The sequence below is a fragment of the Suillus plorans genome (genome assembly GCF_016647745.1).
Source record: "Suillus plorans strain S12 chromosome Unknown HD556scaffold_39, whole genome shotgun sequence".
Taxonomy (NCBI): domain Eukaryota; kingdom Fungi; phylum Basidiomycota; class Agaricomycetes; order Boletales; family Suillaceae; genus Suillus; species Suillus plorans.
The window spans coordinates 54,656-75,869 of record NW_024537423.1 but is presented as its reverse complement, the minus strand read 5'-3'; the positions used below and the strand labels follow the sequence as shown (position 1 = coordinate 75,869).

Below are 21,214 nucleotides of genomic sequence, written 5' to 3'. Positions count from 1 at the left end.
ATATTGGCCAACGGCGGGTCGATTGTTAGTTTCTTGTCCAATGCCCACTGCACATCGAGCTTCATTGACTGCGCTCGAATACTCTCGAGGCCTGCACGGAGATGTTGTATGAGATCGGGGAGTGGCATGCGGTAACTCAGGAGAGAAGGCGACATAACATATGTCCAATCTTTGTCCATGTGAGAAGAGAGGCAAATGAACATTGCTCTCATGACGTACCTTGAAGGATTAGATGCCTGGTGGGCGCAGGATTCGATATCAACCCCAGATTAGACGGGGTGATCGACGATGCCAAGCTGGCAAGTTTTAACTCGCGACTCGAACGATCAGCCTTTTTCTTGGGCTTCCTAACGACACTCGAGGATTCTTCAGGCCCACACTTCTTGCCCAGATGTCTGTCTTCGACATTCTCTTTCGGCTCAGCATCAGCACCTCGAGTAACAATGAGCTCAAAAGCGGACCTGATGCGCATCGCGATCCTGTTGCGCACCACTGCCCTTTTGTTCGTCTTCTTTTTCGAAATCATGAAGACTATGCTCATATCTAGTTTCTTGGAACCGTCCTTCCGTTCCCCCCGCGGTACCATGGCAGAGCGCTCAATCTGAGGTAAGCGCCTCTCAAATTCTGGGCGCAGAAGCGCACCCTTGGGTACAGCACGCAGCATGAATGCAGGGCAGGAGAAATGCGGAAACGCGTGGGCTTTCCACCGAGTGGCAGGGTGCGTTGGGTCAACAATGCGGGCACGGTTGTATGGCGCGGTACCAGGGAAAAGTAATGGAAGAGGGGAGCCGGGTGTTACATTGCAACGCTTTAAGGAAGAATAATGAGAGAATGTGACATGAAAGAGAGAGGACGCACGTTGATTGAACGAAGACCTGGAGCTTTGGGTAGTCTAGAGAGGTCAAGACATTTAGGCATGTAGCTCGCTACGTCTTACTTGGTGGACGATTGATACGGTTCGATTTGCCGATTTGCCGTTCATACTTAGGTCACGTGGCACACTCAATGCATTACCGTGACCATCTCGTTCTGCAGCACCACAGGTCTCTCTCCGCGATAAATCGTGCCTGCAAATATGGCATCAAAATTTTACATCCGCCTAGAGGCCAGAATCAGACTTCCAAATAAGTTGCGGACGTTCCTGCATCTTTCGCGCACCACCTCCAGGAATTCTTGAGGTTTTCATCGGGTAGCAGAGTGCGTCGTGTGGGTGAATCTTTGACAGAGGATTAATCGAGACCTGTGCTTTGCAGCGTCTGGAGAGGTCAATACATTATTGCGACATATATTCGTGAGTGTCCGAAAGATTAACTTTGAGTCTTTGACGCACCCAATGGATATGAACGTTGAACCTAAATAGATCAGTGGCATTAATTGTTACACAAGGCGTAGTCTCTATGACTACGTTTTGTTTTACTGAATACTCGCCTTTCCAGGAAAAGTATCCGGAAAAGCATGACTATGCCATCGTACCTACTACGCCTTCATATTCCTATCGCGCTTTAAGCGCATCCGTGCTACTCATCCTCAGTGCAAGAAGCATGAGACCCTCTACCAGTGACCCAATGCTCGCTGCCTACGTCTAGTCCGACCCTACTCGCACACTACGATGGTTACTATGATCGCAAGCTCCACATCATTAGTACGGATGCCCGTGAAAATTCTGCATGACGTGGTGTCTTTGTGCGCAAAAATAACGATGACGGCGTACTGGAGAATGACGACGGCAAGAAGACTATCGTGGCACAGATGTATTCTCAAAGATTCATGCTATCCTTTATTCTAATTGCAGTCGAATGACTGCGAAACGTATAATCAAGCGAGAGGGAACCCAAGGTATTGTCAAATAGTTACCACAGCATGCTTATTCAGGCAACTTGCAATGCGCCATCCCATAGACCAGGTGGATGCCCTATTCGTTGTCCATTGACATTCAGAAAAAATACAGCTTAGGGTGAGTCGAGTATGATCGGGAGCACCGAGATTTCAAACTGACTATGGTAGTGCAACCACCAACGTGGTTCACGCCTATCCTGTATGTCGGGAAGTCCAAGCACCGTAACATGGCTTATGCGAGATCAAGCACGATTCGATTACCCAGTTCAGCGCATCACAATTCCTATGTCAATGATGCATGGATAATCAGTATTGCCAAATGTGCCTCGTATCCGGCCCTGGTGAGAATAGGCCACATCATCATGAGCCCTATCCCAGAAATCGCTTCAATAATGCTCTCTTAACTCTATACATATGCGTCACTCGATGGTGCAAACTGCCTGCTGCACGCCGGGTGCAAAATCGCCGATAACATACCACGATAGCCGACGGAGCTTCCGGACTACGACTGTCCTCTCCAAGTCAAGCTACGAAACTTTCAAAATTCAATCCGATTCTGACCATCAACTCGACTTTCTTGTCCTCAGATTGTAATTAGCTCATGTGCAAGGGTGGTTGGAGTACAGCGACCCTGAGTGTACCATCTTGTTGGCAATATTTTATCCGAGTGATGAACGAGTTTGATTGGCTGATTACGTTTACAAGTCTGCGGACCGTGCTTATATAAGTCATTTGCGGTTCTTGACGGTGTCGGTTTCCAGCAACGTCCCAAACTTTCTTTACGATGGATAGCTCGACCTCTGTAGCACTTGAGCCTGTGCTATCATTCTTGGCATTCTCCTTGTCAAAACTAGAGTCTGGCTTCTACAGAATTCCAGGCTCAGCAGTCGTTGCACGATATGTCAAATCTTCTCACCAGAACGATCCCGGACGAACAATTCTCGAGCTTATTCTCGTCATTTTCGCTATAAGGACTCTACTACAGTCCAGGACTCGCACTGATAGGTCAGGAAAGCATTTTATCAAGTTTTCTGAAAAGGTTGTTGGGTTTTATCAAACTGCGCTTCTTCGTCCCTAACTGATGCCCTTCTAGGAAATAGACGAATTAGTGGATGAATGGGTGCCCGAACCTCTTGCACAACCTCTTAGCGAGTGGGAACAGAGAGATCTCAGCTCAGTTCCTGTCATTTCTGGCCCTAATGGTCCCAAGCCAAAACTCCTCGCAACTGGTAAAATTGTAACCAACCTCGCTAGCTTCAACTTTGCTGGACTAGCGGGTAATGAGAAGGTCAAGGAGCGGGCCCTCGAAACGCTTCAGAAATATGGTCTTGGGAGTTGTGGACCCCCTGGATTTTACGGAACCATCGGTGAATGCGGCTGGTAGCAACGTGCCGCGGTAGGCTGACGTGCAATATCTATTAGATGTCCATCTCGACCTTGAACGTGAGATTGCTGAGTTCCTGGGCACGGAGGCTTCTATCCTCTACTCTCAAGGCTTTTCAACTATTTCGTCTGTCATTCCCGCCTTTTGCAAGCGTGGGGATATCATCGTCGCCGACCGTTCCGTGAACTTCGCCATTCAAAAAGGCATCCTAATATCCCGTTCAACTGTCCGTTGGTTCGATCATAATGATCTCAAGAGTCTCGAGGATACCCTCATCAGCGTGGAGAAGGAGAGAAAAAAACGCAAGGGTCCTCTCACGCGTAGATTCATCATAACCGAAGGTATCTTTGAGCGCGACGGCGAAATGGTGGATCTTCCTAAACTGGTTGGTTCCTTTATTCCAATCTATTTAGTGTCGTGTTCACTCAATTTTGGTTTGCAGGTTGAACTTAAGCTGAAGTACAAGTACCGCCTCATCCTAGATGAAAGCATCTCTTTCGGAACCATGGGCCGAACCGGTCGTGGTCTGACAGAACTATACAACGTTCCAGTGGGTTGGCTCCTCATTCCAGTGAGGATATAGCTCACGTGAAAATTTGCAGGCGTCGCAGATTGACATGCTCGTAGGCTCTGTGGCTAACGGTCTTTGTTCCGCAGGTGGCTTTTGTGCTGGTTCTTCTATTGTAGTGGATCACCAAGTAAGTACAAATTGCTCGCATTCATGATCCTGTAGTCATGCATTAAGCAGCGGATCAACGGCACGTCCTTTGTGTTCTCGGCTTCCATGCCTGCTCTCCTGGCAACCTCTGGATCGGAGGCAATTACTTTCCTCCGGAACAACCCCTCGGTACTTCTCAATTTGCAAGACAATATCCGCGCCATCCGCGCAGTGTTGGAGAAAACCGAAGGTATCACGCTACTCGGTCATCGTGCCAGCCCTATCATACATTTCTGTCTGCGAACCCAACAACAATCGCTTGCTGTCACCCAGCCCACCTATGACTACGAGGCTGAAGAACGCATCCTGCAGGACATTGTCGATGATTCGATAGCGAACGGTGTGCTGCTAACGCGGGCGAAGCACTTGCGTGGACAAGAGATGGTCGAGTCCAGGCCCACTATACGTATCGCTGCCACTGCGGCACTGTCGAGGAAAGAGGTGGAGAAGGCAGCGGGCGTCGTCAAAGCCAGTGTCACTCGTATTTTGAGCAAAAGGAGATAAATCAGTCTGGGTCGACGGTCCTTCATGCATATATACCAATCTACGGATTTTATTGTTATTTCAAACTGTTCGTCGTTGATCCGTACTATACACATTTAATTGCCTGATACATATTATTATCCGACGCAGTTATATAGAAATACACGACTTGAAATGTCGACATAGATAATGCGGATGTGTATAACTTCGTTATCAGTTGATGTTGATTGAACTGTTCTCCACAAGCTTGACAGCTTCTTCCAAAGCATCATCTAGCTCCGTCAGCCATGCCCAATCCCAATTCTTGGTGACTGTATTGCCGAGCCTGTGCAGAGGGACGTTCGTTTGAAACGCGCATAGTTGGCCATTGAGCCTTGAACGTAGGGCCACATCTGATGAGAATGGCCGTCTCAACTTGTCGTATATGGCAAGGGCCCTGGGTACCGTATCTAAGGTCGTGGCTTTGTGTCCAAGAACAGTTGCAAGGAGGTAAGCATCCTATCAAATCAAATCAGCACGGTGTGAAATGGAAGCACGAATGTGCGCCACTGACCTCGATACTCTGACCAGCACCAGCGCCCTGGAACGGCAGCATTGCATGGGCAGCATCTCCCAAGAGTGCAACTCGCCCGAAGCTTGTGGATGGTAATGTTTTCACGGTGTGTACAGCCCAAAGCGTGCCTCTTTCTACACACTGCGGAAATTGTCAGTGAGTGACCAGTGAAACAGATAGGAACGACAGACCTTGAGAAGCTGCTTCGCGTCTTCTTCGAAGTCTTTGAAAGGTTCAACAAACTGTTCAGCCGTGAGTTCTCCGACCCAGTCGCTGTCAGCCCTCCCTTGGAAAGACCGACGAGGCATTCGTGGATCGGCTTCATAGGCCGTGTTAACGAGATCAGGTTGAAGCGTGAAACCTGCGATATTGATGTATTTCCCAAGAGAAATTGGGTATGCAAGGAAGAACTGAGATGCGTCAGCCTCAATACAATGTATATGATAGATAAAAATAAAAATGTCTCACAGCATCCTTTCCCAAGTACTAGAAATGAAGGCACCGCTAAGTCAATGCTATGCAATGTAACTAACAGATGATTTACCTGAGTAATCCCTCCCGCAAAGACGCGGTGGTTAGGACAACGCGCGCGCAGCTTCTCTGCAGGAATCAATGTTCGGTATGCAGTGACGCCACTCCAGATTGGGTTCATGCACGAGAGTACAGACTGCTTGTCATGAGGGCCCACGACCTCAGCCAATTCACGCATCATGCAGGATCTGACTGCAGATTTGATCCCGTCAGCGCCAATTAATACATCGCATGTCGCGGTCGATCCATCCTGAAATATTAACTTGATTGGTGATTTTCTTGAACGGGGCTGGATATATGATTTTAGTCGCTTGGCGTTGTGCGTTGTACAAGACGGCGAGAGATGTGAGAGAAGTACGGCATGAAAGTCAGCTCGATGAAAACGCATTTGATTGCCTGTGCTACCGATTGTGGTCAATGAGATGCATTTGAATGTACAGGAAAGTTGACCTTTTGTCACCAGGTCAAAAAGCTGAAAGCCAACGGTTTGATCACTTTTGCGGTGCTTGATACATGGGACTAAATTTCTCTCAGTGAGTTTGAACATCTGCCGTATACAAATTGTCACTGACCATAGTCTTCTGTGAATTCGTAACCGCAGCGCTGAATGAGTTGTCGTTCTAAGCCATGCCCAAGTTTTCGTAACACCTAGTTGATGGTCTGACCCCAGTATCTTTTATTGTCCGAAATCTGTACCTTGAATGACCTGGGCCAGATACCCAAACCAGCCCCAACTTCGTAAAAGCTCTGAGCGGCTTCGTACACGTCGACGACAATATCCGGGTACTGTGACAAGGCAACGGCTAATGTCAAACCACCAACCCCTCCTCCACTAGGGCAGTATTGGAATGAGTACGACTATGGCCACAAGCTGAAGACGCCTCACCAGATAGCGATCCTGAACTTAGGTGGAGACATTGTATCTGGAGACGATGATTATTCGGAGGTGCTAGTGGTTTATTATATATGTCCGCCTGGGAGTGAGAAACTGAGTATCGCAGTTGAGACAATCCGGACCTTTCTACTCGCATCGTAACACGAAAAACGCGCGCCACATCATGTCAGGGAAGATCAATCTACTCTTTCTTGAGTATGTCCGATTGAATCGTGTCATTAGTCGCTGTCAGTGTGAAGGCTTGATTTAGGCCGTTGAAATCGCATGAAAAGTATCGACGGTAACACAATGTTACCAAACTATCCCGAAAATGATATCGACTAGTCCGTTGGAATGAAAGTCTGAACTTGAATCAAAGTTGAATGTTTGATTTACGGTACCAGGTTAACAGGAGCTGCGAGGCACACGGAAAAGAAGCAAACCGAAATATCCTGATCTGGAAAATTGGAGATCGATGACGCCAAATACAGCGGTTAAGTTGCACGTGACATTCGGACTTTTCATAGCAAGCCATATGGCAGGTAATTGCATCGATTCGATCCTGCAGCTGACCTTGATTCGAAAAAGGTTGAATCGGAACTGACAAGTACATCAACAGGATCGCAAATCGCACCGTCATCATGACATTCACATACGTGATCGGTGGGACACTTGTAACCTGGTGCAGGAAAAGTAACTTCATATTTTTACGCAGAACACATGGAGGAGGATGAAACTACGCCAAAATCTCTCCCACCCTGGGTTGAGCTGGAATATGCGGCACGTAATGGACTCATCAGCGCAATTCGCTCAAGGACTGAAGGTTGTTTTAGCATATGATCATGTTGGCTGGCATTAACGGTCGAGTTGAGTTCACACATCTATCACACAACTCCAGTTCGTCGCTCGATGCCCGGCTTGCCTCCATAAATCAACCATCTGCATCACACCACGTCCATACTCAATCAGTAATGGAGCTGCTGGAGCAGAATAACATTCCAATCACAAGGGTATGTCTCCTTGACCCGAAAGCTCAAACAGTGCTCGCTCCGGAAGACGGCAAGATTTTTGATCATTTCTTGTTTGGGGTGAGATCTGTATCCACTGAAACCTCGGGCTCGCTGATCAACTTAACTTCTGTCCCCAAGGGTATACTAGGTAAGCACATCAAGGCTCCTTATCATCAGATTATCCTGGACATCACACGCCAGGTGATGATCCCCCTCGTGATCGAACATCTGAGCTCCGCCAACTTGGTTTTCCTTCGCGTCAGCTGGGTTCAATGCAGATGACAACAGATACCGCGCTCGCTGTAACGAAGCGGGTTATCGATGACAAAGGTGACTCTTGCACTTTTCCGCAGCGTCACCGTTTCAAGCCATTTATAGTGCAACTGAATGCTATACCTTACGTGGTGGGTTGCAGGATATTTATGAGCATAATGGATATTCATAGCCTATCTAGGACTTTCCGACCATCACATTCAATGCTAAAGAAAGTGTTGAAATGCCTTTCCGTCAGTGAAACTCTTGAATCACGTTAGGTCAGGACTAACCGCATCTTTCACCCGCGGCCATCGTGGAATTTCAACAGGGTATATTGTCAACGGCAAAGAACCCGTTTTACCCCCCGGAATGCGGGAACTTCTGCACGAGGATCTTAACAAAAGTGTCATCTTCTAAAACCACTTACAATGTCACATAGCAACTGCCGTTATGGGGTTGACACGTGTTGGTCTTTACATCCCCCCTGGACAGTTTTGCGCCCTCAGACAGCATCGTCTCATGGCTTACTAAAACCCGTTGGATATGTGTTTTATCATACAGAATTGCTAAACCAGTAAAGGATATTCGGTGAGGAATGTCTACAAGATAGCTCATGCCTGTGTCAACGATTTGAGCTGTTGCCACGCTCGAGGGGAGCATAAAATAGGACGCGGCTGGGTCTATAAGCAAGTGATTATCGACATCCCGCACAGCGGAAAACGGAGGCCAATAATAACTACACATTTCGAGATGCAATCTCCGAATGCAATCGAGATACACCTATCGCGGGTACTTCGCATTTTTTTTCATCGGTTATGGTCTATTCACGATGGATCTCTATCCCGCGAGCCACTTTTGTTTGGCGTGAAAACGTGATTATTTGGTACAAATGGTAACGTATGTCCCGAAATCCCTGCGAAAAGTGACTCACGAAATAACCACCTGAATCACGAATAGACTGTAACCGATAGTTTGTAGCACACTCTTATTCAACTTTACATAAAATGACAATCTCGTTGGAATGCCATTTCAATGAATATTGAAATATTGATGGATCTTCCTTCCGTCACGTGTCTGGCTACAATTGTAAGGTGTCGCACAAGTATGAGGTAAAACATACATATGGCATAATTGTAATCTATGACCCTGTCGCCAATGCCTTCGACCTAAACGGGTCCGTTGGTCGAATGACCGCCTGCCAACATTCATTAGTCACTCTGTCAATATCACTGACAAGATAAGAGAGTGAAATTATGTGGAATGCCGGCGAGCTAGGCTATGTAGGCCTATGACCGCCGGAGAACAATCCATCATAGTAACACAATGGAGAGGTGCTCATAATAATTATCACAAATATCGAACTAAAACTGCGGAAAGGAAGCAAATGGAAAGGAAGGCTTACCGATCGAGGGTACCAGGAAGGTCAAAAGGACCCGACGTAAGAGCCCTAACACCTTGGTGACTAGCTATGAAGTGAAGCCGATACCAGAACGTCCAGCTGAGCGTTGAGAGGCAGACGATGTCCTTGGGCCTTGGTACCTGCCGCAGATACCCCTCCTGGATAAGGGTATGTTGACTAGGGATAGAGAAACGCTAGAAGGGTGGGTGACAACCCTACCGCCGTTCTTCTCGTTCGGTTTAGGAACATCCTTTATACAACCTAGTGGGAGTAAATGGTTGACAGGCTGAGGGGGACTACTAGTAAGGGACAGAAAGCCTCATCTCCCAGGTTCGGTCAGCCTGTAGCATAAGTTGAACTCCAAGCCCACTCAGTCATGGGACCGTGCGCAGCCGTTTCCGAACCGCGCCAAGCTCTTGGGTATTTTGAGTGTCCATGCAGAGACAAAACTGAACCATAAAGTGCAGAGATTGGGAACAGCAGGGCTGTACATGTCGTGCTACTCGGCAGCGGCAATTGATAAGATGGTGGGAGTATTGATGAAAAAATGGCAGCCACTTTCAGTTGGACAGCGAATGATGCTTGGATATTGACTGGATTCGGGTGTAATCAGGTGCGTTTTTAGCGCTAACAACTTCTGTTTTTCTCAGAATTCAACGTGATCATGACCGACTGTGTCTCATGACGATGTGGTAAATGTATGGTGAGTTTCGGTTCCAAGATTCAAATAAAATATACCTGATTTATGGTGATTGCATCATTATCTGCAACTATCTCACCATGATCTGTTGCCCGCGCTTCATCATCTCCCTCGCTTCCTGCATTACCCCCTCCCGTTCAATCTGAGTCCGTTTTGGTTTTCTCCCATCTTCAGACTTGCGCCAATTGGTGACATGATGTAAAACGGGAACGATTCCCAAAGAGCGATCTCTGTATGGGGAAGGTTTTACCGCAGGCGAGGCAGGGCTGCTCCACCTTGATAGAGGTGAAGGAGTGATGCGACAATGAAAGGGAATGATCCAGAGTTTATGACTCTAAAGTCAGTCCCAGGCCAGGTCAAAGCTGAAGATATTAATATTCTATACAGATGTCATATGAAAGACAAAACAAAACATCGTTTACTGCGCTCTCGACTCTGCTGGCCAGCTTCTCGTCGGTGAAGTGGTAGCAGTGGCGGCCTCATCCTTATCTATGGGAAGGTCTGTCTGTCATAGAAGGGCAGGAACATACGCTATACTCCCGGATAGCTAAAAAGACGTACCGAGGAATCACAGAACACAAACTTAACTTTGTGTCTGAGTGGGCCACCATAGCTCATGGCGCGAAATGGATGCCATTCCGGCGTAGAGAGATGCGTCGAAGGAGCGACCGCATGGTGACGCTGCGATTACACGGTCCGGTACATTAAGAAGATCTGGATTTGATTGAACGTGAGCAGAAGTTAAGTGCACAAATGAACATTTATACTTTACTATTTTCCACCTGCTTGTCTGTTTTAGTAGATCGTGTGCTTCCAAAAAGGCATACTGGATACCCAGGGCACTGAGTATCGTCGAAAGTACTTGCATGCTCACCTTGTCCATTACTTGGTTATCATCTTCGCCATTGACCATGTCTAAATCATCTGCGTCGTCGACAGTGGCAAACGGTGTGCGCTTCACGATTCATGAATGCTGCGTTGACCACTTTGGCTATTTGACATGTGGCCCTAGCTATCAGAGAGAACACTTAAGGTCGATGACGAGCGGATGGATGACAAATACTACTCGACGAGCTCGACATCCAAGGGGCGGACGTAGTTCTTGGCTGACTCGGATGTGCCTCCGCAAGTCATATTCAACATTAGACTGGGACTAAACCCTACTTCTGTATTGCAGGAACTTGAAGCTGGCCTCGTTCTTCGCTTAAGGGAGATTGGAAATAAATATACGGTGAGAAACAAGCAAGCGTGAAAACAGTAACCAATTGATAACTCATATTCAGTAGTTCCCGCTTATCACCTTGTTCATATGTCTCGTTCATCATCTACTCTTCAGTGGACATCACCCTTTCATCCTCCATCTCAAAACATCCGCACCAACAGCCGCTGCCCAGGAACCCACCTCAATGTGGCTTCTCACAGTCAGCTCGGTCGCACTCCTTGAATATACGCCAAACGAAAAATGAGAGGGCCGTGAGATCGAGCCTATTGTTAGATCTAAAAATGGTGTTGTTAGGTGTGTTTTTGTGGTTTTCGCTTTGGTTTCTGGTTGGAGGCAGGAGTTTCGGTTGTTTCTACTTGCGTTCCCTTTTGAGTTGGGGCTTGTAGGGCAGGCTGTATTTCTCCTTCCCAGACACATAGCCAATGTCAAGCGTGCTGCCTACTCGGACGCGAGGTGTCAACAAGCTCTCACTTTGGGCAACCCAGCGGGCGCATACAATAACGACCCAGAATCTATCCATATGCTGTTAGCTCCCATTTCTCCTGCTAGTTTACATAAAATTGTGTCGTTGCAAGCATAGTTTATCACCTGTACTCAAGCGCTATATACTTAATGGATTAATTCAATACGGTCATGGTCGCTATCGCCAGAATCCTCGAATGAACGGTCCAGCACTTGCTCATCCCAGTGAAATGACCCAAGGTTCGTCTCGAACCACTCCCTATCCTTTTTGAATAAGGTTGGTCCACCTTCAACTGATATCAATGTGATGGGCGCCACAATTGGAAATGTCCAATCAAGAGTTTCTTGATCGTTTATCCAGAAAATGGATCTGCGTGCTAGCTTCCTCCGCTTTCGCACCATAGTCTTGAGCAATCTTGGAGAAAATTTCGTGCAATTGACAAGGTATAACTCTTTCACCCCCTTGCATGCGAAGGATTGGTCGTGTGGTCCTCCGTCCATCATGTCCCGCAGGAAATCATCATGGAAGCATGCACAATCAATGAGCGAGAGCGTGTGCCCGCGCCAATGGGCCAGAGGAGCCATCAAATCCTGGTTGGCCGAGAGACCACGGAAGGCGACGCCACTAGAGATTAGGGAGTGGTGGCAAGTAGTAATAGAGCAACGAGAAATGCGAGTTGTATCTGGGGCACTGTCAACATAACCGATAATTTCTGAGAGCACCTCGCCTGATAGGTCCTCCAAATTCATAGATAGTATGTCTATACTAATATCATTCACTGTGGTCCAAGGACGCAGGCGAGAGAAGTGCAAGTCCTTGAGCTCCAAGTGTGCGAGGGAAGGGGATTCCTCTACGGCCTTCAACAGCTTGTATAAATCAATGCCCTTGGCTGAAAACTGGCGATGGCGGGAAACTGAAAGTGAGTTTAACTTGTGTAGGCGCCTGAGCCAGTTGTTACGGTCTACACAGACGTCGAAAAAATTTCGGGCATCTAGATATAGGTGGCGAAGGCCGGGTGCATCAAAACTCCAGTGCACAAGCTTCCGAGGCGGGGATCCACCATCGTCAACTTTACATTTGAGTTTCAATGTGTGCAGGTGAGGAGCCGTTTCCCGATGAAAGTCGTGGAGTATGGACGGCAATGATGAGCTGTACATCACGTTGAAGCGGATGCTTCTACATCGCTCAATATGCCTAACGAGTTCACGAGTCGCCTTGAAGACTTTTGACTTCTCCTTCATATCAACTCCTTCAAATTCATCGCGATTTCTGGTGATGATAACATCTAGATGAAGATTTCTTGACCACTCGAAATAACGTCGAATATCTTGACTTTGTGTATATTGAGAGTCAACTCTGATGACCACACGAGTCCAAAACTCTGGAACACGCGATAACACCGAACACCACATCGAACACACTGCAGCCGGAGCGTAGGGGAACAATGATGACAGAGGATCGTTCAGTCTCCATGTCTCACCAGTTTGAGTGAGACGACGAGACGACCGATAAAGATGCATGAATATTGCCAGTAAAAGCTCGATGGGCAGGGCGCCTATAAAATTTCGTGGAGCGGCCGTGGATTGTGTAGAGTGGTAAATGGCGAACAGTGACTCATCGGGACGATAATCTTCATCGCTGGAATAAATTGAATTCGACGGATCAAGGAGCACCTGTCATACGTCGTGGTTGGGTCAACATTAACACTTTCACAGGTGGCTGGGCGATGTTAACTACAAACTCACCTGGTTGGTCATGGCAGGAAATCGTAACCTTAATCAGATCAGAGTAGTAGCATGTTTGTTCCCGTATTTCGGAGGCTTTAGAACAATTGTTCACAAATTACGTAATGTAAAATAAGAGCTCGTCACTTCCGAGAGGTGCTTCACCTTACCTTCAGCAATGACATTAACTATCCAACCCAATTCGACTGTCAGCACCGGTTCTTGGTCGGATGGTACGTTAGGCTGTGTCTATCATTTAATATCTACTAGGCCTCGTTCCCTGGAACACGATGTTCTCGAATTGCATGGCGTTCAACGCTGAAGCAACAGCTACTAGTACTGATGGCAGAAGAGTTTCGAATGAAAGCCCTTTTCACACAGTTTTCACAGACAATAAGCTGTTAAACCAAGTCTTTCTGGGTGAATCTTCCTTCCAGAATGCAACTGACTTTGTGTAAGGCCGATGCTACCGCATACTAATAAGATAAACCTGCTACCTCGGCGCTCGCTGCTTATACCCATGATCCCAAGCTACTGACCCAATACACACAACCCTTGTAGCTGGGGTCAACGACATCTTTTCCACGTTATCAGTGCTAGTGATGGGATCCAAAGCCATGTAAATTAAGTGCTGAAGGTGGATTCGAAACTTCCAGACCATCATTATAACAGTTCTGACCTCCAGGGGCCTAATGTGTCACTGGAAAACAGATTGCTAGCGTCACCAAGAATAAACTCTTGCAATAAGTATCGATATCAAGTACGCAAAAATGCTAGATAGGCCCGAAATAAGTGCACTTAGTACATGCTGATGCAGCTAATGTTTACTGACCTGATACGTATTGCAAGTGCCCGATGATCAATGATCACTCTATGTTCATGTTGCCCTTTCGAAGTGGCACTGGGAAATATCATTGCCTTTTTGAATCATTAACAGGCAAATCTTCTTGTGACAGTTACGTAATAATGTCACAAAAGTTTCGTCAGAGGTTTCACATCTGACAAGCCCCCCTCACATGGGCACCGACTGTCTGTAAACCAATGAACGCCTATCCGACTCAGTTCGATAGTCAGCTTGGAGCGTCAGACGTGTAAGTTTCAGTCGAATGACGAGGCATGTTGTTGATCTATGTTAAATGCCTCCTAGAACCCACGATTCCCAGGAATACGCCTCTGAGTTGCATGACAGTGCTGACATGCTGAAGGAACAATTACGGGAGGCTAAATCATGCGCTGATGAGGAGCGTAGAATGAAAAATCTCGATGGGTTAATGAACACGCTCTTACTCTGCGTTAGTCTTTCGAACTTTCCTTCCAGGATGCCGCAACTAAACTCGATATTCACTGGCAGGCGGGTGCTACTGCATTCATAAATAAATTTGCAACCATGCAGCCCGACTTCCTCCTATACCACAGACATACAAACGTGGTAGCTGGAGTCAATGACGTCTTCCGCACCATCAGCAACGGCACGTTCACAAGTGGAACAATCCTGTCGGTCTTCGCAGCGCCTTCGTTCACGCTTTTGGTTCTACAAGGAGTGATGGACGCGTGTCTCTTCGTCCCCCCTTTCATTGTGGCTATCACTATATTTGGGAAGTGGGTTCTAGGCCACTTCGCCACGAGTACGAGCGAGGACATCGACGCGCACATGAGACGGCGACCAATACACGACTGGCCTCCACATGTACGGGCCCGCGTCTTGTCATGGTCAAATGCGTTACCCGTTTTGTTTGGTCTTTCTCAAGCCCTCTGTACACTGTGTTGGCTCCTTGGGCGGCAACCGCTCCTAGCAACTTGTGTCATTACGGTACTCGCTTTGTGGTGTTCGATCATCTTGTTCGTGTTGAAAAAGAGTTTCACGCCCTAATTTTAATTGTATGATAGCTTATTATTAATTTAATGGAGGCTGCGCTTAAGTCCCGTTTGGCAGTCAGAGTTCTCTTCAGAGGGGAGACTCCAGAATTTCACCAGGAACTCTTGCAAGTATTCGTTTAGCCGAATGCTAGTGTACCGTATGTCAGTATTAGGGAGGAAGACTGACTTCAAGTATCTGAATGAAGGAAAAGCAAGACCAACCGAAAGTCAATATTGTCTCGAGTTCATGGGGGCAGCTCAGCTTAACAAGAAGTTGATTAGATTCGGACGCTAAAGGTTACCGTTGAGCAACTGTTGAAATACTTTGAATGATGTTTTGCGACTTGTCGCAGTGTTATTTCCAGTACAGGTCGAGTCGATCCGGCTTATCGTCATCGATGCGTGAATGCTGGTCTTCCCTGAGTAGACAAATAACAGGAAGACGGATTTCCTTCTCCTGAATATTCGGTAGCATGTGTCACAAAAAGCTGTCTTGCATAGAAATCCGACAAGTTATACGAATAAGATGTCCAACATGAGGTCTACTAGTGACTCCAAAGGACTCACTCTGATGCAAAAGTCATACTTGAATTCCCGCCAGTGCAACTGCATGTGAATGACACTATTGTCGGCGTGATTGCACGATGGCGCCCTTAAAACAAGGCATGGGCTGATAAGTGTCTTAGTTGTTCTATCGGCCTAAGTGGGTATTCGCTGCGGCTTGGTCGCCCTATGCTGAGACTGAGGCCGCGCAAGCTTGTGCAATGAGTAACAGTTCGGTCTTGCTCGAGTGCTGACAGATAGGAAATCATTGAACTGAGGACTTGGATACACATACTTAACCTATATCAGTCAGGTTTGGTCACCTCTAAAAATGCATACTGAACATACCAGCTGGTCAGAAGTTAGTAGAACCTTCCCTCCCAGACTATTATTAGACACCTCAGCAATATTCATCGATGATACGTCCAACGCCAGGCCATAGATCGAGTAAGGAAAAATGGCTACACAACGCCAACGACAAGAAGAAAACAAGTCCGACTGCCATTGAGGCTGAGGCAGTGTGCCTGGCCGTCACAAGTAGGCTCCGTGATGTGACTTTGCCAGCAGCGCAAGCTTAGTCAGAATTGCACTTCTTCTCAGGTTTCCTGATTTGGACGAAGTAAGCAGGTCAAGCGGCACTCCCTAAGTGCTCTCCCTTACAGTTTACCTTTGCTCTCAGATTGCTACTAGATTCTTTCACAACACACTGACGGCGCTCAGCGCCTCTGCTCTCGCGGGCTACCGCTATACCTTACTTCCATTAGCCACTAACCTCTTATCATGGCCTCAGATAAATCCACGCCGAGAAGGACAGTCGAGGACGACGAATCACGTCCATATATAATAGTCAGCGATATCGGAAAGGGAAGCTTTGCAACTGTCTATAAAGGATACCACGAGGTGCGTACCAGTTCCTTTGTTTGTCTAGCTTTTAGAAACGATGTGGCACTTGCAGGAAACTCACCACCAGGTCGCCATCAAATCCGTGCGACGAGATATACTTACTGCAAAATTGTTTGATAACCTGCAAAGCGAGATTGAGATTTTGAAGTCATTATCTCATCGACATATCACAAAGTTGATTGACATTGTTGTGAGTGCCCCTTCTCTGTCTTCGCACACAACAATCCTGTACTATGCTGCGTCCCGAAAGCAGCAGAGCTACCTGTAGTCCCCTTTGATCATTCTTATGTCTTCTATCTTTCATCCAAGCCCATATCATGAATCGCCCACTTGTCATCTTATACCGGCTCTCTAATCACCTTGTCTTTAGCGCGCAGAACGCAACATATACCTTATCATGGAGTACTGCGCCGGCGGTGACCTAACCAATTACATAAAGAAACGCGGTCGCGTAGAGGGTCTGGAGTACGCACCCTCGCCAGGAGCTGCTCTTCAATATTACCCTCACCCGAGAACGGGCGGTCTAGACGAGATTGTCGTACGGAGTTTCCTGCGTCAGCTCGGTGAGAGATGGTAGTTCCTTTACTTTACATTGATCTAATCTTTGTGAAGCACGCGCTTTGAAATTTCTTCGACAGCGAAATCTTATCCACAGGGATATCAAGCCTCAGGTGTGTTCATTGGAATAGAAACGAGGCGTCTAACATCTTATTGTATACAGAATTTGCTCTTGAATCCCGCATCACCAGAGGAACTTGCAAAGGGCCACCCTTTGGGCGTTCCAATACTCAAGGTCGCCGATTTTGGGTTTGCACGGTCCCTCCCAAACGCTATGATGGCAGAGACCTTATGTGGTTCTCCGTACGTTCTCCTACTGCTGTAATGGCTCCACTTGACCACCATAATTTGCAGTCTTTATATGGCTCCCGAAATCTTGCGGTACGAGAAATACGATGCGAAAGCAGACTTGTGGAGTGTTGGTGCGGTGTTGTACGAGATGTGTGTTGGAAAACCACCCTTCCGGGCCCAAAATCACGTTGAACTTTTGAAGAAAATCGAACATTCCAAAGGTGTCAAATTCCCAGACGAGGATCCTGCCCGTATATCTTCACATCCTTCCACTCCACCTACAATGAAGACAGAAGAGCCTATACTTGTTGCTGTTGACATCAAGGACTTGATCCGTACCTTGCTCAAGCGACAGCCTGCCGAGCGCTCCAGTTTTGAGGAATTCTTTAAGAGCAGAGCGCTCGCAAAGTCCAAGTTTCCTCGTCCTGCACCCGAAATGCAGTCGCAAAATACGACGCAAATAGAAGACGAGGAAATCGAGGAAATGCCCCCTGGACAGATTCCTGAACACCATAAAATCATTCCACCAGAAGTGCTTGATCCGAAGGCTATGATCCCACCCAGTAAGTTCCATTTCCGGAGAAGAGACACTGCAGTGGAGGAGGTATCTGCTATCCCTCTTCCGATTAGGTATGGGTTCTTGACATTATATTGGACATGATGATCTGAAAATGAAACACTCAGTCCATCACCTGAGAGAACGCGGACGAAGACTACCAACATCAATCGAACACAAACTGCTTTGAACCCACCCCATCCTGAAGAGGAAAAGGCAGGTCCGAAACTACTTGTGATTGAAGGATCCATCATTCCAGGAGAGTCAGAGGAAGATGGTCTCATCCGGAAGGAGTACGTCCTCATCGACCCACGTACAGTTGAATCCACTCGTGTTGTTGATGGTGAGTCATGTTCCCTGTCATCGCTTTGTAAGCTGACCTATCTACTCAGAATTAAACAGTGCACGACGACCGGTGCGGGACCAGCGTGTTCCCTTATCATCTCCCGCCGGCGAAACACGCCCGGCAGATCACACAGCATCATCACCATCGGGTTCACCGCTATCCGCACCAATACCGACATTCCCACCGCCTCCCCACCCTCTTGCCCCTCCACTGTCATCATCACCCACGCGCGCCGCTACAAACGCTTTGAGTCGTGCCCTCTCTCTCGCCTCTCGCAAGCTCTTTGGTACATCGACACCCAAATCACCTACTTCTCCCGGCTCCAACCACTACCACAGCTCTTCGTCACCTCGACGTCCACAACTTATTCTTCGGACTCCCTCTGAAAGAGAGACAGAAATAAACCCAATGGAAGACGAGCTTCTTGCGTATCTAGAAGAACTTGCACAGAAGACAGATTTCCTCACGCAGTGGGCCGATGAGCTGTATGAGTGTGTCAAGGCTGCACCTCAGAGTATGTATCCCCTGTCCTTCTGTGTGCTAAACTAACTCTTTTGCAGAGCCACTACCTGATCCAGCGAAGTTTTCACGACGCGAAGGCGAGCCCGAGAAACTTGCGCAACGGCGGCAAAAGGCAGATCGAGCAGCCGAATCCGATGCTGTGACAAGCGTTGCCGTCTACTTACTCCTCATGTCTTTCTCGCAGAAAGGGATCGACAAGCTGAGGAACTTTCAAGAACACCTACGGATGCGCCACCCTGATGGTGACTTCGAAGTGAGTGAAGGGTTTAACGATGGTATGTTCTATCTCTGTCTTCAGAATGCAAGACAGTGCTTACGTGGTGGACGAAGCTCTGTTGTGGTTCAAGGAGCACTTTATCAAATGTAGTGACCGAGCTACACTGGTGAAGACGTGGCTCCCGGTGCAATATAATGGCCCTAAGATATACCTCGATCAGTTGGTCTATGATCGTGCCCTGTTTCTCGTACGCACTTACCTTTATATTCCGGACTGACGGTATTCATAGCCCATTTATAGAGTCGTACCGCAGCTCGTAGGGAACTCCTCGACCAAGCACCAGATGAGTGCGAGAAGTTATACGAGGCATCGCTATGGTGTTTGTATACACTGCAAGATGACCTTCAGACTGAGAATCCTTTTATTGATGAGGACCGTGCTACCATCGCAACTTGTGCGGCATTTGTTTGTTTGTGATGTATACCAACTTGAAACTGACAACTTGTTAGGGATCACGCGAACAAAGCTCCGTCTTATTCGGTGTCGTGCACGCATGGGCATGAACCGCAGAGATCGGTTACGGGACGCACTTGCTGATCAGAATCTCGTGGATGCCCGGGATCCCCCACCATGGGACCCTCAGGCGGTACAGCAGGTGCAACAGCAACAGCTCCAACAAGAAGCTGCTGCGTCACAGCCATAGCGAGCATGTTGCAATGTAAACTGGTTATACTAGTGATACTTTGGTTAGTGTCCACTGTCGTTTAGATCCTCTCAGTTCTTTACCGGGCATCTCTATACCCTACTCTTTTGTTATTTATGCATCTCCACACGAACATCTTCTACACTGCTGTATTTTAAATGGTATTTTATGTATTACATGCCATTACCCGTATATTTATATGAACAGAATTTCTGTATTCCCTTGTTGATGTTTTATTGATTGTCATACGTCTACTAATAGGACAATGCGTATGGCTGCCGACTGAAGTATTTCGTGCTATCACCAATAATCTGAGAAGCGGATACGCAGTACATGGTGCAGAATGGAATTGGACTAGCCAAACCCATACACGACATCAGTCGTGTGCGTGAATAATTCGTGTCCTAATAAGTAGCTACAACATAATGACCTACAGAATATTTGGAATAGGAAGAGGCATGCGAAAGGCTACATGGAAACGAGGTGGTGGGAAGGGTTGCTCGGCTGCAGTTTGATACACTGAAAGGGGAATTGACGACGCCTCCGAAGAACGAGGAAGGTCACTATAAAGCGAGATAATGCGCAATGACGAATGCTGTGCCAAGAAGAAGTTGGTTTAAGATAAAGATGTTTGGTAATGGTTTGAGAAACAGCATGAGCCAGCTCGATACGAATGGCGACGGCCTAAAGAAAAATTGCTTCGGAGACTTGCGACGAGATGATATGTCAAGGTAGAGCCCGTTGCGACCAATGAAGAGTTTACCCAGTATTGCGAGGAATGCGAAGAGACAGCTTGATAGGACGCTGGTCTGTACGAGCCCGCGAGAGAACGTGTAAAGAGGCGTTTCAGGCGTTTGTGCCAATAGGCGGAGAAAAATATCGTTCATTGCCTTATCGTTTGTGATTTCAACCAGTTTCTGATAAAGTTCATGTGTTTTTGCATCCCCAAGCGCTGCGAAAGCGGGTGACCGCAAGTACGACATGCTCATTATCATAAATATCACAGCCTTATTTTGTCAAATGTGATCAGGGTATCCAGACTTGTTTCAATGACTTGGACTTACCGTGATTAGCATCCAGTCAAGTGAGACAGCAAGCCTGTCGAGAACAACCTCGGCGGGGTCATTTATAAGTTCTTCGTTTGCTAGATTATCTTTGATTGCGTCCTTAATTCGCTCCAAACATGCAATAAACTCTTCCTGTGTTACTGTGTCGCAAGATTTGCGAGAAGGGATTTCTTGGAATTGAGACCTGAGTGGATAAGGAGTTAGAAGAAAGTAAATTATGCCAGCAGGAGATTGGGCTTTCCTGTCATCCTTTTCTCCAGGTGTTGAAGGATTGTCTGTGTGCAAGGGTTGGTACGTTCTCTGCGACATGGAAATATTGGCTGGGAATGACTACGTCACGGTGGTTGTACAAGTTGACGCTAATATTTCCGCTAATGTAGTTTGAAACCCACCTATCTGCGGATTCAGATTTAGGAGTTCAATGTATACATCGAGTTTTGTGACGCAATCGGGTATTACTTCCCACGCCTGGTTTAGTCCAGTAATTTCAAATTCAAAC

At 47.2% G+C, this 21,214-nt stretch overlaps 9 protein-coding genes across 9 annotated transcripts; 5 read left to right on the top strand and 4 right to left on the bottom strand.

The window, feature by feature from the left end:
• Positions 1–53: 53 nt before the first annotated feature.
• HD556DRAFT_1293967 (uncharacterized protein) lies at positions 54–1,067 on the bottom strand (the record flags this gene model as incomplete). The annotated part of the gene is made up of 3 exons (XM_041299411.1): positions 859–1,067; positions 379–808; positions 54–205 (listed from the first exon to the last, which is right to left on the bottom strand). Coding segments are annotated over exons 1-3 (642 nt in total), but the record flags the coding sequence as incomplete, so codon positions are not given.
• A 1,553-nt stretch (positions 1,068–2,620) lies between these two features.
• Positions 2,621–4,566, top strand: HD556DRAFT_1482741 (serine palmitoyltransferase; the record flags this gene model as incomplete). Its single annotated transcript, XM_041308656.1, has 6 exons — positions 2,621–2,875; positions 2,930–3,203; positions 3,259–3,605; positions 3,663–3,770; positions 3,823–3,918; positions 3,954–4,566. 6 exons carry the CDS (start codon positions 2,621–2,623, stop codon positions 4,440–4,442), a joined length of 1,569 nt encoding a protein of 522 aa, XP_041158690.1. The 3' UTR covers positions 4,443–4,566.
• Positions 4,567–4,634: 68 nt separating this feature from the next.
• On the bottom strand, positions 4,635–6,423 carry HD556DRAFT_1239824 (salicylate hydroxylase; the record flags this gene model as incomplete). The annotated part of the gene is made up of 8 exons (XM_041298073.1): positions 4,635–4,919; positions 4,975–5,115; positions 5,166–5,399; positions 5,519–5,901; positions 5,956–6,024; positions 6,078–6,153; positions 6,202–6,337; positions 6,392–6,423. The coding sequence occupies 8 exons, from the start codon at positions 6,421–6,423 to the stop codon at positions 4,635–4,637; spliced, it is 1,356 nt and encodes a 451-aa protein (XP_041158689.1).
• Positions 6,424–7,020: 597 nt separating this feature from the next.
• HD556DRAFT_1432732 (SAM-dependent RNA methyltransferase) lies at positions 7,021–8,061 on the top strand (the record flags this gene model as incomplete). Its single annotated transcript, XM_041305155.1, has 7 exons — positions 7,021–7,042; positions 7,095–7,159; positions 7,213–7,476; positions 7,623–7,719; positions 7,768–7,793; positions 7,844–7,895; positions 7,973–8,061. 7 exons carry the CDS (start codon positions 7,021–7,023, stop codon positions 8,059–8,061), a joined length of 615 nt encoding a protein of 204 aa, XP_041158688.1.
• Positions 8,062–10,654: 2,593 nt separating this feature from the next.
• Positions 10,655–11,209, top strand: HD556DRAFT_1444775 (uncharacterized protein; the record flags this gene model as incomplete). Its single annotated transcript, XM_041306831.1, has 4 exons — positions 10,655–10,693; positions 10,756–10,838; positions 10,890–10,974; positions 11,030–11,209. 4 exons carry the CDS (start codon positions 10,655–10,657, stop codon positions 11,207–11,209), a joined length of 387 nt encoding a protein of 128 aa, XP_041158687.1.
• A 365-nt stretch (positions 11,210–11,574) lies between these two features.
• Positions 11,575–13,185, bottom strand: HD556DRAFT_1444774 (uncharacterized protein; the record flags this gene model as incomplete). The annotated part of the gene is made up of 2 exons (XM_041306830.1): positions 11,575–13,101; positions 13,174–13,185. 2 exons carry the CDS (start codon positions 13,183–13,185, stop codon positions 11,575–11,577), a joined length of 1,539 nt encoding a protein of 512 aa, XP_041158686.1.
• Positions 13,186–14,077: 892 nt separating this feature from the next.
• Positions 14,078–15,469, top strand: HD556DRAFT_581582 (uncharacterized protein). Its single transcript, XM_041311002.1, has 3 exons — positions 14,078–14,444; positions 14,504–15,030; positions 15,086–15,469. The coding sequence occupies exons 1-2, from the start codon at positions 14,289–14,291 to the stop codon at positions 15,020–15,022; spliced, it is 675 nt and encodes a 224-aa protein (XP_041158685.1). The 5' UTR covers positions 14,078–14,288; the 3' UTR covers positions 15,023–15,030; positions 15,086–15,469.
• Positions 15,470–16,156: 687 nt separating this feature from the next.
• HD556DRAFT_1382052 (kinase-like protein) lies at positions 16,157–19,937 on the top strand. The gene is made up of 12 exons (XM_041303272.1): positions 16,157–16,452; positions 16,508–16,645; positions 16,826–17,018; positions 17,068–17,126; positions 17,177–17,316; positions 17,368–17,934; positions 17,989–18,203; positions 18,253–18,720; positions 18,767–19,003; positions 19,059–19,192; positions 19,246–19,399; positions 19,455–19,937. Exons 1-12 carry the CDS (start codon positions 16,333–16,335, stop codon positions 19,646–19,648), a joined length of 2,619 nt encoding a protein of 872 aa, XP_041158684.1. The 5' UTR covers positions 16,157–16,332; the 3' UTR covers positions 19,649–19,937.
• HD556DRAFT_1382045 (uncharacterized protein) lies at positions 19,938–21,102 on the bottom strand. The gene is made up of 2 exons (XM_041303271.1): positions 20,713–21,102; positions 19,938–20,655 (listed from the first exon to the last, which is right to left on the bottom strand). The coding sequence occupies exons 1-2, from the start codon at positions 21,022–21,024 to the stop codon at positions 20,212–20,214; spliced, it is 756 nt and encodes a 251-aa protein (XP_041158683.1). The 5' UTR covers positions 21,025–21,102; the 3' UTR covers positions 19,938–20,211.
• Positions 21,103–21,214: the final 112 nt, after the last annotated feature.